The sequence below is a fragment of the Chiloscyllium plagiosum genome, unplaced genomic scaffold (genome assembly GCF_037043375.1).
Source record: "Chiloscyllium plagiosum isolate Xiang-an unplaced genomic scaffold, Cpla_swu_hap1 HiC_scaffold_8, whole genome shotgun sequence".
NCBI lineage: Eukaryota > Metazoa > Chordata > Chondrichthyes > Orectolobiformes > Hemiscylliidae > Chiloscyllium > Chiloscyllium plagiosum.
Window position 1 is genome coordinate 39,260,542 of NW_028270146.1, and position 18,589 is coordinate 39,279,130.

The window sequence follows — 18,589 nt, forward strand, 5'->3', positions numbered from 1 at the left end:
AATAGGCTGGAACTGTTTTCCATGGAGCGTCAGAGGCTGAGGAGTGACTTTATACAGGTTTATAAAATTATGAAGGGCATGGATAGAGTGAATAGATAAAATCTTTTCGTGGGGATGGGGGAGTCCAGAACTAGAGAGCATAGACTTAGGGTGAGAGGGGAAAGATATAAAAGGGACCTAAAGGCACCATTTTCATGCAGAGGGTGGTGTGTGTATGAAATGAGCTGCCAGAGGAAGTGGTGGAGGCTGGTACAATTGCAACATTTAAAAGGCATCTGGGATGGGTATATGATCAGTGTTTTGCTCCCTGGAGCTCAAGATCCAGGAATGTTAATTTAGTTTGCATTCTGGGAATCTAAGATGACTTTAAAAGAAAAGGCCATTTGTAGGACAATGATGTTGGGCATTTTAGATGAGCAACGTTACCTAATGACTTTTTCCATATAGCTTAGACTAGTTCCTTGTTATGACGTACTGTTAAAAGGGAAGGCTATGTAGCCAAAGAAATTGGCCATTCGGCCTGGCTTTATCAAAGTTCCCACTTCGATGTGCATGTAGCTTAATTAGTCAAGCATACTCAGACCTATCCATGAGTTTCTCTTTCTCTGCAAACTTTTACCATTTTATTGTTGCTTGTCTGATTAAGGACATGTGGTGTTTTTGTAATTTTAACACCAATTTCTGTATAAAGACAGCTGGTTTGCGGCAATAAAGGGAGTAGCCTGAGAGAGTTCTTAGTGGTAAGAGCTGGCACCGCTACTCTGCTAATGGGTTTAGAACCTTAGCTCATGCTTGGCTTATAGGTATCTATGTTATAGTATAACATTTAAAGGTAACAATTTAAACTAAACTGTCAGTAAGAGTTTTATATTCCAGACTATCACAGAGTACGATCACTGGGACGAACCAAGAGAGGCTTACAGGTAGAGTCCATTAGGGATTCTCTGAGCCATCTCGAATAGGTACTTTAACAATTTCATGCTGTGAGCAGGATTCCAACAAGGGATATGTGTGAGGGATACTGGAAAAGAGGAGCTTCATCTAAAGATCGGGCTTGAGACCAATGGCAAGGTAAGGTTATACCTCGGTTGCTCTCTGTCTGCATTTTTGTGTGCTGCTTTCCCCATTTCACTTTCACGCACCCTGACAGAACCCCAAATTAGACCGTTTAAATACGTACTAAAAATAGAGACCTCGTGAAGGTAAGAGATAACAGTAAGAATTTTGAGAAGGTATACAATAAATAGGATAAATATGGGTGCGACCCTAGATGAGACAGAGGGCAAATGTCCCTTAACAGAGATAGTGAATATGTATCCTCATTATATGAAACAATTAAATGGAATATCAGATGCAGCTGCCCGACAGAATAAGGACCGGCCTCAGGGAGGCACACATGAACTAAATCTACTTCTGAAAGTTGAACGAGAGATATGGAAAAAAGGTTGTGGGAGTAAAAAGAAAGAAATAATATATGTGGAAAAATATAGCTAAAGGAAAATGGGAAAAATTCATGCAGATATCATGGAGACAAACTCTATTAAAAGGCGTATCATTAACTGAGGAAGGACTTGAATTAGATTGGATAGACCTAAAACGCAAATGTGAAGCACATGATTTAGAAACAGAATTGGAGTTGGCCAAAGGAAAAAAATAGCAAAACATAAAGAAGGCAGAGAACCACAACCTAATCTGAAATTTCAGGGGCCCCAAAGAAAAGGGAAACCAGTAAATAAAAATCAGGCAGCAGCTGTAGCCACACGGGACCAGACAGACAACAAGGACAACTCCTTCGACTCCAGCTATCCCAAAGACCCATTATTAGAGGACAATGATTCTCCTGCAAGTGAGGAATTTGAATCGGATTCAGAGGAGAAGACCTTTTATTATGCTCCCTCTCCTGTTAACTGACCTCTTCCAGTTCCCCAATAGGGACTTCCTCGAAACCCACCCGTAGTACAACCAAAGCGAACACGCGCTACAAAACAAAAGCACCTGAACCTCCCCCCTTTCTATTCTGAGGACGAAAGTGCCAACTAAGATTAAGGCATAAGGGAACCTGGAGAAAGCACCTTTGAGTGCCATTGCCCCACCACAAATGAGTCCTGAAGACATTGATGAATTACAATGAAAGTTTAGGGACCTTAATGTTAGTCCTCGCACTCACCCTGATATGAAATGGCCAAGGGGAAATGTCCCGAATAGAAGAATCCCTAATTCACTTGCCTAGAATCAGGGACAAAATCCATTTGTTAATCTTTATCAACCTTGGAAACCTCATGAACTCTCTAGCATTATCAATAAGGCTCCAGACTATGGAAAAAAATCCCGAAGGATTTGTTAATTATATTAATAGGACTAAGGCCATTTACAATGCAGCCTCCCAAGACTTGCTCCTGGAATATGCTCTTTCCCCAGAAAAATGGACTAAGCTCTTAGAAACTTTACAATGTAATAAGCATACCCAAATCGCGCTTATGCATCCAGGTGAATCTAATAGGTCAGACTGGGTTATTACCTGCCTCCGACAAGCTGTGGGCCGTGCAATCGACGCGAGTAAAATCTTCACACTTAAACCTCGCTCAAGCGAAGGAGCTGAGGAGTTCCTTGTCTGCTTTAAAGACTGCTTTGGTGCTTACTCTGGTGAAAATCAGTACCCACAAGGACAATCACCCCAATTTAATGCCTTATTGTATGATCATCCTTCCTCACTAGGTACAGAAAGCTATTAAAACCCATAATATGCACTGTCAAGATGCTGTTTGAACAATTCAGCCGAGAAGTACGTTACGTCCGGGAACTTAGAATCCCTACAGTGTGGAAACACGCCCTTCAGCCCAACAAGTCCACACCGACACTCCAAAGAGTAAGCCACCCAGATCCATTCCCTTACATCTCTACATTTCCCCTGACTCATGCACCTAACACTATAGGCAATTTAGCATGGCCAATCCACCTTACCTGCACATCTTTGGATTGTGGGAGGAAACCGGAGCACCCAGAGGAAACCCACGCAGACACGGGAGAATGTGCAAACTCCACACAGACGGTCGCCCGAGGCTGGGTCCCTGATGCTGTGAGGCCGCAGTGCTAACCCACTGAGCTACCCCGAACTAAAGGATCTTGACAGTAAGGCCTCTACAGCTAAGGTCAAGACTGAATTTGCCCAAACTGCAAGGGCTAGACCTAAAATCAGAACTCCAACTAGACATTCCTGTCTACAAGGCCAGCTAGGTTATTGAATGGAACCCTCATACTGTCATCCAGTATCTAGATTAGAGTGGTGCTGGAAAAGCACAGCAGGTCAGGCAACATCCGAGGAGCAGGAGAATCAACATTTCGGGCAAAAGCCTTTCGTCAGGAATGAAGGGCTTTTGCCCGAGACGTCGATTTTCCTGCTGCCTGACCTGTTGCGCTTTTCCAGCACCACTCTAATCTAGACTCTGATTTCCAGCATCTGCAGTCCTCACTTCTGCCTGTCTTCCAGTATGGCAAAACAATAGGGCCGGTACTGTAAATCAACAACATCCTTATGGACCTTGGGGTCCTCCTCAATAGTCCATGATGCCCCTTACTCCCTATAAATTCTCCCTATAAATCCTCTTACTATTCCTGTGCGCCTCTCCCACCCCCTACAGCCCCCAAACAACTCTAATCAACCAGGACATTGGTCCAAGAACTGCCCTTCCCCTAGGCAGCCCCCTGTTGATCACCAGAATGGAGGAAGCCAGCAATCTTCTGATACCCCTCCCCAGGGACCCCAGCAGTTTGTCCCTCTTAGTGCAGAGAACCCTTTCCGAACCTGACTCCCTGATGTAGGTCATCATCCTCCTGTGAAGCTTCCTGTGGTTACGCTAGCCCTGAGGATAAACCTATGCCAACCCTTAACATTAATGGTCGTGATACTGAATTCATGGTCAACATGGGAGCCACTGTTTCATCGCTTCCCACTAAGCTTGTAAATGACATTGACTTTCAAATCTCAGACAATGCTGAAGGCCTACAAGGTTTAGATGGTTTCTCTAATTTTTATGTAAATACATGTCAGGATATGCGATTGTCACTTTGATTCAAATGATAGAATCTTATTCCATCGATCCACCTTGTTCTGCCCAACAAGCTGAGCTCCTTGCTCTTATCCATGCCGGTATACTTGCTGAAGGGAAGTCAGCTAATATTTACACTGACTCTCACTACGTCCAAGGTTTTGGTCAACTCTGGCAACAGCATGGCTTTCTTACCTAATCAGGAACCCCAATCCTCCATGCTGCCTGCGTTGCTAATCTCCTCTGTGCTAATCAACCTCCCTCTCAATTGGTAATTATCAAATGTTCCGCTGACTCCTCTAATGCTTCTGATGGCACTAAAGGCAACTATGCTGCTGACGCAGCTGCTAAGAAGGCAGCTTTTGAACAAAGAGATGTGATCACTCAAATGACGAACAGGAAACCAAAGGTAGATCCTCCTTTTTCCTCTTCTGATACCCCGACCATGAGCTGACCTAGTGCAAATATGGACCCATCGGGGGATGCCTCTGATGAGGAAAAACAAGGGTGGATAAACATTGTTGTCATGTAATTAGTTATACTGGACTTTTGAGTTACGCCGGTAGAACAGACATGTCTGTCAGATTTGCTTTTGCCTATTCTACATACGCCTACATACGCATGTAGGTAAGGAGGGAATGATGGACAGAATTCTCCAAACTTGGTGGAATCCCCACTAACAAGAAAAAGCAAAACAAGCTGCAACTTGCCTAATTTGTCAAAAACATAATCCCGGGAAAGGAGTAAAGTGTCCACCAGGTGCAACTCCCTTGCCAAGTGCACCTTTTGATACTATCCAGTTAGATTTTATAGAATTACCTAGATGCTATTGCTATAAGTATTGCTTAGTGATAACTGATGTATTTAGTAGATAGATTGAAGCTTATCCCTGTACTGACTGCACAGCAAAAACTACCTGTAAAATTCTAAGGGAAATTCTAGATTTGGAACACGAGTAATGGTCTCTTCCAATAACGGCCCCCACTTCCGTGCGAATCTCAGAGTCTGAATATGAATCAGAGATTCCATTGTCCCAAACATCCCCATGCAGCAGAAATTGTAGAAAGAGCAAATCGTACTTTAAAAGACCAGATAAGCAAGTTGGTAGAGGCAATGTGCCTTAATTGACTGCTAGTACTCCCAACTGCCCTTTTTAATTTGAGAACCATGACCCAGAAGGAAACAGGATTCTCGGTGACTGAACTAGTATGTGGAAAGCCCCTAATGACTCCCTGGCCTGCACCACTGCTGGCCCATCATCTTGTTGAGGTGCATCTAATGGCAGAAAAAATCCACAGACCCCTGACTAAGCTAACCAAAGTATTGCAGTCTTATTATCAATAGATCAAAGAAGCCTTTTGGGTACCAGGGAAGAAAGAAGAAAGAGCTCCAACGTTTAAAGACATCAACCCTGATGACTACGTACTATTGAAAGACTTTAATAGGGAAAAAAATGGACCCTTGCTGGAAAGGTCCTTATCAAGTTCTTCTGACAACTGAAATTGCAATAAAAATAGAAGGACTTTCAACATGATTCTACAAAGGATATTGGAAACTTGTATCACCCTCACAATCCTCGTATTAGTACGAGTGCAATCATCTGATGAAAACCCATGTACATGCGCCCAGATGCAATCTGCCCATCTGTAATATCTCTGAACTGGCTAAACCTCCAATGTGACTGTATGAACGGAATTTGTGTCAATGCTAATGAATCAAATGGAGAAGCAACTAAGGTGGTATGTACGTTTGTTGGTATGAACAGTATCACAGGAATTAATTTTATCAATCTAAACGATACTTCAGAGGATACCACATGCCAAAACAATGAGACCATCAGATACCCATCAATGACTCTTCCCCTTACACTGACGACTATATCATCACCCACCACCATCACTATCACTGACGTCGTTACTACCACTCATGATAAGACAACCCTGATGACCACAAAACAGCAGAAATTAACAACACTCACTCCGCCAACCACTAGCTATTTTGCTACCCCTGTGATTCTGAACACTACCCTTGATACCATGAGAACACTAATGTGTCCCACTTGTCACCCCAATGCCACTTACAGAAACAAAACCAACAATTTAGGTGTAGAATGCCAATGTAATCACAGCTACACTGGCAATGGCACTGGTGCTTTGGGATGCTCTGACGACGAAGAATATATTATTTCCCTACTGCTGCCCTTGAAGATAGAATTTGTCAGCTCCATGAAACTTATACCAATACTTCTGGAAGCTATGAATGCAGCTGTCCAGCTGAAACTCATTTAAGCTATTCACATTGCACATCAGAACATCACTTTCGACATTATTGTCACCCTTACAATACATCAGTGCCAGTTGTCATGAGATGGCATGATTCCATAATTTCATCCACTCCATCACCCGAAAACTGTCACTTTGAAATGTTTGTCTGTTCCCCTCCCAAAAGGAACCATTCCAATTGCAATATTGAACACATAGTACTGAAGTCAAGAACGCTAAGGCATCTATTGCTCTGAGACAGTCAACCTATACCTTCTCAACAGAACCTTCTCCTATCTGACCTACGCCTACTGGCAGAAATACCTTTATACAGCTTCTGCTTTCAGAGCTACTGTAATTAGTAAGACAAGCTGGAAAGGTGAAGAAAGACCAAAAATACTATGCACCCCTAATCCCCCTTCTGTTGCAAATGGTTTCTTTATTCAAGCTAAACACTCTGATCTATGTGTCGTCTGCTCACTCTTCCATCATTCTGATGTACAATGTATGAATAAGACTCACCCACTTATGCAACCCCTCACCTGCGATGACAAAACCCATTCGGTAGAAAAAGCATGTCGCTGTGTAAAGTGCACTAACAAACCTAAAGGATCCAACATTAACATTGGTCCACTGTTAGAATGGTGCATTGAAAGAACATGAGGCAAGTGAAGCAAATACTGCTTAAAAATGTTATAAAAGACACTGGTCGTACTCCTACTCTCCATCCACTAATACATTTGGATAAGCAAACTTTTGATAACACCCACTGTTTGCAAGATTCAGCCCTCGTTCTGAGTGGACTCATCATTCACTCACAGAAGTGCGCCCTCGGAACTCTGTTTAACTTTCACTGGCTATGTGAAAACAAGGCTTACCTATATTTACCCAAAGACTGGTATGGATGTTGTGCTTTTGTGCACACCTTATCACATTTTACCCTCCACCATAAAATAACTAAGTTAGATAATGAATGGAAAGCCCACCAATATGTGAATCGCTACGGAACAAAAATTAGAGGAAAAACAAAACAAGACTTGCATGACTTCTTCCATCAACAAACATGGTGGTCTAGGTTCATGGGAGGTCTTATTCCTGGCCAGGGTGTTGAGATGACCCTAGATCAGATAGGTGACCTTGCATATGACTTTGAAAAACTTACCAACTCAACTGCCCACATGTTGAAACTATTGAACAAAGAACTACAGGAGACCCGGATGATGACACTTCACAATCGATTAGTGCTAGATCTCCTCCTTGCGAAAGAAGGAAGCGCTTGTTCTGTCACTGGCCCACAATGTTGCACCTACATAGACGACTTCTCTAAAGACATTGTATAGGACACAGATGTCATCAATAAAACGGGTCAAGACACAGGAAAGATACCTGCCCCACCATCATCCGACTGATGTGGATGGATTCACTGTGTGGATAGTTCGTGTGGGATGCACTGATAATCCTTGGTCTCATCTGAGGAATGTACATTGTTGTCTGCTTATGCTTGAAATGGACCATGCATTGCTTTTCACCCAAGCTAAAGAAGAATCTTTTTAATCGACCAGTGTTCACTCCTGTACCTCCATGTGTGAACTTTTATGCCAAATCAGGTATCTTTCCGAAGAGGTGCTCGACTTGCTGAAAATACAAATGGACTGAATGGACTAATTATACTTGTATATGCTGTATTGTTATCAGAAAATGATAAATGGAGGGAATGAGAAAGCTGGTAGCCTTGCACATTAGCAAAGGAGATGCTGGAAAGCGTTTGACCAGAGGTGGGGGGGAGGTGAGCATTTGTTCAGAAGAATTAAGGACATCTATTCTTAGTCTCAATGGACTGGTGTAAGAGTTTTATATTCTGGATGACCACAGACAATGATCTCCGGGACAAACCAAGAGAAGCTTACAGGCAGAGTCCATTAGGGATTCACTGTGCCATCTCGAATATGTATTTTAACAACCCAAGTCCTGTACTCAATACTCCGACTAATGAAGGAAAGCATATCAAATGCCTTCTTCACTATTCTATCGACCTGGATTCTACTTTCAAGGAGCTATGAACCTGCACTCCAAAGTCTCTCTGTCCAGCAACAGTCCCTAGGACCTTACCATTAAGTGTGTAAGTCCTGCTCAGATTTGCTTTCCCAAAATGCAATACTTCGCATTTATCTAAATTAAACTCCATTTGCCACTCCTCAGCCCATTGGCCCACCTGATCAAGATCCCATTGTAATCGGAGGTAACCTTCTTCACTGTCCACTACACCTCCAATTTTGGTGTCATCTGCAAATTTACTAACTATACATCCTATGCTCACATCCAAATCATTTATATAAATGACAAAAAGTAGTGGATCCAGCACCGATCCTTGTGGCACTCCACTGGTCACAGGCATCCAGTCTGAAAAACAACCCTCCACCAATACCCTTTGTCTTCTACCTTTGAGCCAGTTCTGTATCAAAGTGACTAGTTCTCCCTGTATGCCATGAGATCTAATCTTGCTAACAGTGTCCCATGGGGAACCTTGTCGAATGCCTTACTGAAGTCCATATACATCACGTCAACCACTCTGCCCTCATCAATCCTCTTTGTTACTTCTTCAAAAAACTCAATCAAGTTTGTAAGACATGATTTCCCATGCATAAAGCCATGTTGACTATCCCTAATTAGTCCTTGCCTTTCCAAATACATGTATATCCTATCCCTCAGGATTCTCTCAAACAACTTGCCCACCACTGACGTCTGTAGTTTCCTGGCTTGTCCTTACCAACTTTCTTAAATAATGGTACCACATTAGCCAACCTCCAGTCTTCCAGCTCCACACCTGTGACTATTGATGATGCAAATATCTCCACAAGGTGCCCACCAATGACTTTTCTAGCTTCCCAGAGTTCGAGGGTACACCTGATCAGGTCCTGGGGATTTATCCACCTTTATGCATTTCAAGACATCCAGCACTTCATCCTCTGTAATATGGACATTTTTCAAAATGTCACCATCTATTTCCCCACATTCTATAGACAGTCATAGAGATGTACAGCATGGAACAGACTCTTCGGTCCAACCCGTCCATGCCGACCACATATCCCAACCCAATCTAGTCCCACCTGCCAGCACCTGGTCCATATCCCTCCAACCCTTCCTATTCATATACCCATCCAAATGCATCTTAAATGTTGCAATTGTACCAGCCTCCACCACTTCCTCTGGCAACTCAATCCATACACGTACCACCCTCTGCGTGAAAAGGTTGCCCCTCAGATGTCTTTTATATCTTTCCCCTCTCACCCTAAACCTATGCCCTCTAGTTCTGAACTCCCTGACCCCAGGAAAAAGACTTTGCCTATTTACCCTATCCATGCCCCTCATAATTTTGTAAACCTCCATAAGGTCACCCCTCAGCCTCCGACGCTCCAGGAAAAACAGCCCCAGCCTGTTCAGCCTCTCCCTATAGCTCAAATCCTCCAACCCTGGCAATATCCTTGTAGATCTTTTCTGAACCCTTTCAAGCTTCACAACATCTTTCTGATAGGAAAGAGACCAGAATTGCACACAATATTCCAACAGTGCGCCTAACCAATGTTCTGTACAGCCGCAACATGACCTTCCCAACTCCTGTACTCAATACTCTGACCAATAAAAGAAAGCATACCAAACGGCTTCTTCACTATCCTATCTACCTGCGACTCACTTTCAAGGAGCTATGAACCTGCACTCCAAGGTCTCTTTGTTCAGCAACACTCCCTAGGACCTTACCATTAAGTGTATAAGTCCTGCTAAGATTTGCTTTCCCAAAATGCAGCACCTCACATTTATCTGAATTAAACTCCATCTGCCACTTCTCAGCCCAATGGCCCATCTGGTCAAGATCCTGAGGTAACCCTCTTCACTGTCCACTACACCTCCAATTTTGGTGTCATCTGCAAACTTACTAACTGTACCTCTTATGCTCACATCCAAATCATTTATGTAAATGACAAAAGATAGAGGACCCAACACCGATTGTTGTGGCACTCCACTGGTCACAGGCCTCCAGTCTGAAAAACAACCCTCCACCACCACCCTCTGCCTTTTACCTTTGAGCCAGTTCTGTATCCAAATGGCTAGATCTTCCTGCATTCCGTGAGATCTAACCTTGCTAATCAGTCTCCCATGGGGAACCTTGTCGAACGCCTTACTGAAGTTCATATAGATCACATCTACAGCTCTGCCCTCATCAATCCTCTTTGTTACTTTCTCAAAAAACTCAAGTTTGAGAGACAAGATTTCCCACACACAAAGTCATGTTGATTGTCCCTAATTAGTCCTTTCCTTTCCAAATACATGTACATCCTGTCCCTCAGGATTCCCTCCAACAACTTGCCCACCATCGGGGTCAGGCTCACTGGTCTATAGTTCCCTGGCTTGTCCTTACCACCGTTCTTAAACTGTTCTCTAGCTTCCCACAGGGTACACCTGATCAGGTCCTGGGGATTTATCCACCTTTACCCTTTTCAAGACATCCAGCACTTCCTCCTCTGTAAGCTGGACATTTTGCAAGATGTCATCATCTATTTCCCTACAGTCTATATCTTCCATATCCTTTCCACAGTAAATACTGATGCAATATTCTCATTTAGTATCTCGCCAATTTTCTGCGGCTCCACATAAAGGTTGCCTTGCTGATCTTTGAGGGGCTCTATTCTCTCCCTAGTTACCTATTTGTCCTTAATGTGTTTATGAAAACCCTTTGGATTCTCCTTAATTCTATTTGCCAAAGCTATCTCAAGTCCATTTTTGCCCTCCTGTTTTCCCTCTTAAGTATACTCCTACCTCCTTTATATTCTTCTAAGGATTCACTTGATTCTATCCTGTCGATACCTTACATATGCTTCCTTCTTTTTCTTAACCAAACCCTCAATTTCTTTAGTCATCCAGCATTCCCTACACCTACCAGCCTTTCCTTTCTCCTTGACAGGAATATACTTTTTCTGAATTCTCGTTATCTCATTTCTGAAGGCTTCCCATTTTCGAGCCGTCCCTTTACCTGCGAACATCTGCGCCCAATCAGCTTTCGAAAGTTCTTACCTAATACTGTCAAAATTGGCCTTTCTCCAATTTAGGACTTCAACTTTTAGATCTGGTCTATCCTTTTCCATCACTATTTAAAACTAATAGAATTATGGTCGCTGGCCCCAAAGTGCTCCCCCATGGACACCTCAGTCACCTGCCCTGCCTTATTTCCCAAGAGTAGGTCAGGTTTTGCACCTTCTCTAGTAGGTACATCCACATACTGAATCAGAAAATTGTCTTGTACGCACTTGACGAATTCCTCTCCATTCTAAACCATTAACACTATGGCAGTCCCAGGCTATGTTTGGAAAGTTAAAATCCCCTACCATAATCACCCTATTATTCTTACAGATAGCTGAGATCTCCTTACAAGTTTGTTTCTCAATTCCCCTCTTGATTCTCAATTTCCCTCTGAGTATTAGGGTCTTCCATGTCCTTCTCCACAGTAAACACTGATGCAAAATACTTGTTTAGTGTCTCCCCCATCTCCTGCGGCTTCACACAAAGCCGCCTTGCTGATCTTTGAGGGGCCCTATTCTCTCCCTAGTTACCCTTTTGTCCTTAATGTATTTGTAAAACCCCTTTGGATTCTCCCTAACCCTATTTGCCAAAGTTATCTCATGTCTCATTTTTGCCTTCCTAATTTCCCTCTTAAGTATACTCCTACTGCATTTATACTCTAAGGATTCACTCAGTCTATCCTGTCTATATCTGACATAGGAGAAAGTGAGGACTGCAGATGCTGGAGATCAGAGCTGAAAATGTGTTGCTGGAAAAGCGCAGCAGGTCAGGCAGTGTCCAAAGAGCAGGAGAATCAACGTTTCGGGCATGAGCCCTTCTTCAGGAAAGCCTGACATATGCTTCCTTCTTTGTCTTAACCAAAGCCCTCCATTTCTCTCATCATCCAGTATTCCCTATACCTACCAGCCTTTCCTTTCACCCTCACAGGAATATACTGTCTCTGAACTCTCATTATCTCATTTCTGAAGGCTTCCATTTTCAAGCCGTCCCTTTACCTGAGAACATCTGCGCCCAATCAGCTTTCGAAAGTTCTTGCTCAATACCATCAAAATTAGCCTTTGTGCAATTTAGAATTTCAACTTTTAGATCTGGTCTATCCTTTTCCATCACTATTTTAAAACTAACAGAATTATGGTCGCTAGCCCCAAAGTGCTCCCCCACTGACACTTCTGTCACCTTATTCCCAAGAGTAGGTCAAGTTTTGCACCTTCTCTAGTAGGTACATCCATATACTGAATCAGAAATTTTTCTTGTACACACTTAACAAATTCCTCCCTATTTAAACCCTTAACAGTATGGCAGTCCCAGTTTCTGTTTGGAAAGTTAAAATGCCCCACCATAACCACCCTATTATTCTTACAGATAACTGAAATCTCCTTACAAATTTGTTTCTCAATATCCAGCTGACTGTTAGGGGGTCTATAATACAATCCCAATAAGGTGATTATCCCTTTCTTATTTCTCAATTCCACCCAAATAACTTCCCTGGATGTATTTCCAGGAATATCCTCCCTAAATACAACTGTAATGCTATTCCTTATCAAAAACACCACTCCCCCTCCTCTCCTGCCTCCCTTTCTATCCTTCCTGTCGCATTTGTATCTTGCAACCTTAAGCTGCCAATCCCATGTTCCTAACAAAGCCCTGAATCCATCTGCCTTCCCTGTTCAGCCTTTTGCATTGAAATAAATGCAGTTTAATTTATCAGTCCTACCTTGATCTTTGCTTTGTCCCTGCCTGCCCTGACTGTTCAGAAAACAACATACACACTAAAGTTCCAGTTGAACTTTTCAGTAAACATATGATTGGTAACTTTTTCAAACAGTTTTTTTTAAAATGTGGTGCTACCATTGTAGTAACTTCCATTATGGGATCAACATTGTGTATTTACAGCCTAATAAATTAATACATCACATTAGGGGAAGTATCCTCAAAAATATTACTCCATTTGTATTGATTAAAAGTATATGTATCAACAGATGTTTCGGGTCATTTATCTCAAGAATAAATTTTTCTAGGACTGCAGACATGAAACTTTCAGAACTTGGTTGGTTGACACAAGCTGCAGATTTTAGATAACAGTATAAGTGAAGTCTACTCCAGTTTGGAGAGTACACAGTGCATAAGTGCACAGTAATGTCACAGCTGTATCTTTACGAATAAGACACAGATTGCAATCATCTGTACGATTTGATGGTAATAGAGGTATTACTAGTCATTGTTGATACTTTCATGAGTATAATTTACACAGGCATTGTGACATCATCACACATTCTCATAATGCAAGAGCATTACTTCACTGGTTTAAATCCAAAAAGAAAGTTTAAAATTTGAAGGTTTACTTTGTGTCAGTTAAAAAAAACACTTGGAAGCAAATGATTTGTTTGTTCTGATTTTGTTTAAGAATACATATATCCAACCAACCACATACACACATCTTATCGACTCTGAAAATATGCTATATGTTACAATGCCATGCTAACAGTTCTAAGTATGTGATGACAAAGCTATTAACTTAAAATATATTTTGATTAAATTAAATGCAATTAAATATTTTGATAACAACCACCAGAATTATTTTATTTTGAAAAGGTGGCATATGTTAAAATAATTTAAAAATACGAGGAGTTCACCAAGCGTCGAGGTCCTTCAACTTTTAAATCGCATCAATGTTTGGGTTATAAAACTCCACTGTAGATTAGTTAAATTTACCAGACATTAAAGATGTGTAGGCGAAAAGGGAAAAGTGTAGGCGAAAAGGGAAAAGAAGGAACAGCGATTCTCATGGCATTAAACCAGTTACAAGCCAAAATCCAAAGCAGAATTGCATGCATGTAATTCGAGAAGAAAACTGAAACATTTAAGATGAATGTTGAATGCTGTGTTGAGGGCAGATGTTTCTGTCTCGTGCCCATTTACACTGATGGAATAAAGTACAGCCTCAGTTTTCTCCATAATCGCCCGGTTTCAGATTAAAGCCTGACTCAGCACCACTCGCTGTTACCACACAAAGCTCAGCAGCCAGCACCTACCTTTCTTGTTGGCCATGTTAATAATGATCTTTCCCATGCTCTCTCTTGGGTATCACAGAGTCAGGTTTATTCTGAATTCTAGTGCGGGCACTGCCCAGGCCCATAACCGCCTCACCTCCGTCCGGCCGCCATTGCCGCTAACCCCAACCGCGATCATCAACCAATGGGCGAGCGGCGGGGCCCGGGGCCCGGGGCTCTCGCGTCACCGTTACCTTGGAGACAGAGCCTCTGACGAAGGGGGAGTGTGAACAAGATGCGGTGAGGGAGTTGAGAGGCGAAGGGGTCAGGGAGGGAAGAGAAAGGATGGAATCGGCGGATGAGAAGGAAGGGGGGGGGGGCGGTTCAGAAGGAGTTTGGGGGAGAAAGGGAGGAGAGAGAGATGGAAGACAGAGAGAACAGGCGAGAGAGGGGGGAGAAGACAAACAGGGCGATAACAGCGGTTGGGGGGGGGGAGATAAGATGAGGAGGAAAGGCGTGGGGAGGAACCATGAAGAGAGAGAGGATTGGGGTAGAGAGGGGAGGCAAGGAGCGGACAGGGAAAGGGGGACAGAGGAACAGAGAGACAGATGGAGATGGGGATGGGGATGGGGATGGGGATGGGGGGGGGGGGGGGGTCAATGGCAAAATGAAAGAGGGGATGGGGAGAGAGGGGAGATTGGAAAAAAGAGGGAGGAGGACCAGAGGAGAACGGTGCGCTGGCAGGAAAGGTAGGGTCAGGAGGAAGGAGAGTGACAAGAAGGATGAGGGAGGGGTTGAGTGAATGAGGGAGAATAAGGAAGCAAAGGAGGGACCGAAGGAGTATAGGTAAAGGGACAATTGAGAGAGGAAGGAAAAGAAAGGTAGAGAGGGAGCTGGAGTGAGAGATGAGCTCAGAAAGACAGTAAGTGGAAATGGAGGGTAAGGAATAAAGAGAGCTGGGTTATACAGGAGTATGGAAAGAGAATGTTGAGAGAAGGAGAAGAAAGAAAGGACTGGATTAAGAGTTAAAAGAGAGAGGGGAGAAGAGACAGAGAGAAGGAGGGCAAGAAGGCGAGAGATGGAGGACAGAAAGGCACACAGAGAAAAAGGAGAGAGGAAATAACAAAGGAGATAAGAGCAAGAGTTAAGATAAGTGAGAAGAGAATTGAAACAGGACCACGAGAAGAGAGTAAAGAGACAAAACACAATGAAGAACATGAGTAAAATGAGAAAACAGAGTGAAATGCAGGAGAGAGGAATAAATAGTGGGAGAAAAGAAAGGAGAGAGAAGAGACATAGAGCAGAGATTGAGAAAGACGTAAGGGAGGGAGAATAAGGGAGGAGAGAAGAATGAGGAGGGACAACACAGAGGAAGAAGGAGAGAGAAGAAAGACCACCAAAGAAGAAAATCCTTTTCACCCAGAGATTGATGAGGGAGGAGAGGCAAGGGAGATGGGCTCACTGCCTGGGAGGGTAAATGAGATGGGAAACCTTACAATCTTTAAAAAAAAACTTGGATGAACACCTGAAGTATCATAATATTCAGGGCTATCAGCCTCATGCAGAAGAGTGGGACTAATGTAGGTCCCTTCTGTTCTATATAATTTTAAGATTCTATAGAGAAGAAAGATAGCAGAGAAATAGTGAAATGAGAGAAGAATTGGAAGAGAGAGAGAGAAATCAAGGGATGAGAAAAGATGGAGAGTAGGAGAAGGAAAGAAATGAGTGAAGAAGAGATGAAAGACAAATGAGAAAAGAGAAAGATGAGGAGAGCGCTTGTAGAGGCAGAGAGATGGAGGGAGGAGAAGAGGTGAAAGAGAGGAGAAAATAGAAAGGGAGAAGGAGAATAATATGAGAGAGAACAATGAGAAAAAGGACCAGTAAAAAAAGAAAAGGAACACAGAAGAAACAGAGAGGAGAAATAGTAGAGTGAGAAGAAATAGGGAGATAACAGATAATGAGAAGAGAGATGTGAGAGAACAAAAAGAAAGCAAGAAACAGAAGAAAAAAAGAGTGAGAACAGATTGAAAAAGGAGAGAGGAAATAAGAGGAAGAAACGAGAGAAGCCGGAAGGAACAGTGAGAGTGAGCAATGAAAAAGGAGACAGTTGGAGATGAAACAAAGAGCAGAGAGATGGAAGAGAACAGAGAAGAAGGTGCAGACATAGAAAGTGCAAGTAAAGAGATAGAGAGAAGAATCCGAAGAAAGAGAAGTGTGAGAAGAGAAGTGAAAAAAGTGAAAGATGGAGAAAGAGAAGTGATAGATGAGAGAGAAAATTAAGAGTAAAGAAGAGAGAGAGAATGTGACAGGGAATAGAAGAAGAGGTGATGAGAGGAGAGACAGTGAGAAAACAAAGTCAGTCAGAACAGAGAGTGGGAGATGAAGAGAAATGGAGTGTGGAAAGATGAAGAGAAGAGTCAATAACAAGAGGGAACAAAGTGGAAATTAGAGGGATGAAACAGAGAGAGAACAGGACGAGAGAACAAGAAGAGAGGGAGGAATGAGAGAGTAAAGGCAGAAGCAGAAGAAGAAGAGAGATAGAATGGAAGCAAAGGAAGACGTGAGAAAGCCCTTTCCAGAAGGCTGCACAGCTGAAAGCAAAATAAGACAAGAATCCATGGTGTTAAGGGCAAGGTGTTGGCATGGATAGAAAATTGGCTGACTGGCAGGAGGCTGAGAGTAGGAATAAAGGGGCCATTTTCTGGAGTTACACAGGGATCTGCATTGGCATCACAACTTTTCACGTTATACATTAATGATCTGGATGAAGGGCATTATTGCTAAAAGATAGTTGGAGGGCTAGGTAATGTTGAGAAATCAGGGAAGCTGCAGAAGGACTTGGGCAGGCTAGTAGAGTGGGCAACAAAGTGGCAGATGGAATACAGTGTGGGCAATGGAATACAGTGTGGGCAAGTATGAGGTTATACACTGTAGAAAGAATACAGGTATAGCCAATTTTCTAAATATGGAAACGCTTCAGAAATCTGAAGCATAAAGGGATTTGGGAGTCCTGGTTTATCTTAAGGTTAACATGCAGGTTCAATGGGCAGTTAGGAAGGTAAATGTAATTTTAGCATTCATTTTGAGAGGGCTAGAATACAAGAACAGAAATGTACTGTTGAAGCTTCATAAGGCACAGGTAATGTGCCATTTGGAATACTGTGAGTACTTTTGGGCCAGAGGAACTAAAACTTAAGGAAGGATATGTTAGCATCAAAGGGGGTCCACAGTAGGTTTACAAGAAGGTGAACGGCTTGTCATTTGGGGAGGGGTTGACGACTATGGGTCTGTACTCAGTGGTGTTTAGAAAGATGAGGAAGGATCTAATTGAACCTCACAGAATATAGAGAGACCCGGATAGAGTGGATGTGGAGAAGATGTTTTCACTTGGCGAGACTAGGACACGAGCATGGCCTCAGTGAAACAACAATTCTTTAGAAATGATATAAGGAGGAACTTCTTCAGGCAGAGGGTGGTTAATCTGTGGAACTCATTGCCGCAGAGGGCTATGGAAGCCAAGTCATTGAGTGTTCTGAAGACGGACATAAATAGATTCTTCATTGGTGAGGGTACCAAGGGTTATGGGGAGAAGGCTGGAGAATGAGGTTGAGAAACATATCAGCAATGATTGAATGGGGGAACAGACCTGATGGGCTGAATGGCATAATTCTGCCCCTATATGGTATGGAGAGAAGAGAAAGAAGAAAGATAAGTGATTTGGATGTGAACATAGGAGGTATAATTAGTAAGTTTGCAGATGATACCAAAATTGGAGGTGTTGTGTACAGCAAAGAAGGTTACCTCAGAGTACAACGGGATCTTGATCAGATGGGCCAAGAAATGGCAGATGGAGTTTAATTTAGATAAATGTGGGGGTGCTGCATTTTGGAAAGGCAAATCAGGGCAGGACTTATACAATTAATGGTTAAGTCTTGGGGAGTGTTGCTGAACAAAGCGACCTTGGAGCACAGGTTCATAGTTCCTTGAAAGTGAAGTCACAGGTGGATAGGATAGTGAAGAAGGCGCTTGGTATGCTTTCCTTTATTGGTTAGAGTATTGAGTCTAGGAGCTTGGGGGCCATGTTGCGGCTGTACAGGATATCGGTTAGGCCATTTTTGGCATATTGTGTGCAATTCTGGTCTCCCTGCTATTGGAAGGGTGTTGTGAACCCTGAAAGAGTTCAGAAAAGACTTATAAGGATGTTGCCAAGGTTGGAGGA

General features: G+C 42.8%; 1 protein-coding gene across 5 annotated transcripts in view; it reads right to left on the reverse strand.

Annotated features, from left to right (window-relative positions):
* LOC122553482 (spermatogenesis-associated protein 7-like) overlaps positions 1-14,664 on the reverse strand; it is a 90,801-nt gene extending 76,137 nt beyond the window's left edge. For all 5 annotated transcript variants that reach the window (XR_015757876.1, XM_087989724.1, XM_087989723.1 and 2 more), the window contains exon 1: positions 14,413-14,664. Coding sequence is in view for 2 of the 5 variants with exons in the window: in XM_043697292.2 (XP_043553227.1) it covers positions 14,413-14,449 (37 nt within the window). In the remaining 3 variants the exon portion in view is untranslated. The remainder of the gene's footprint in view (positions 1-14,412) is intronic.
* Between the last annotated feature and the right edge of the window lie 3,925 nt (positions 14,665-18,589).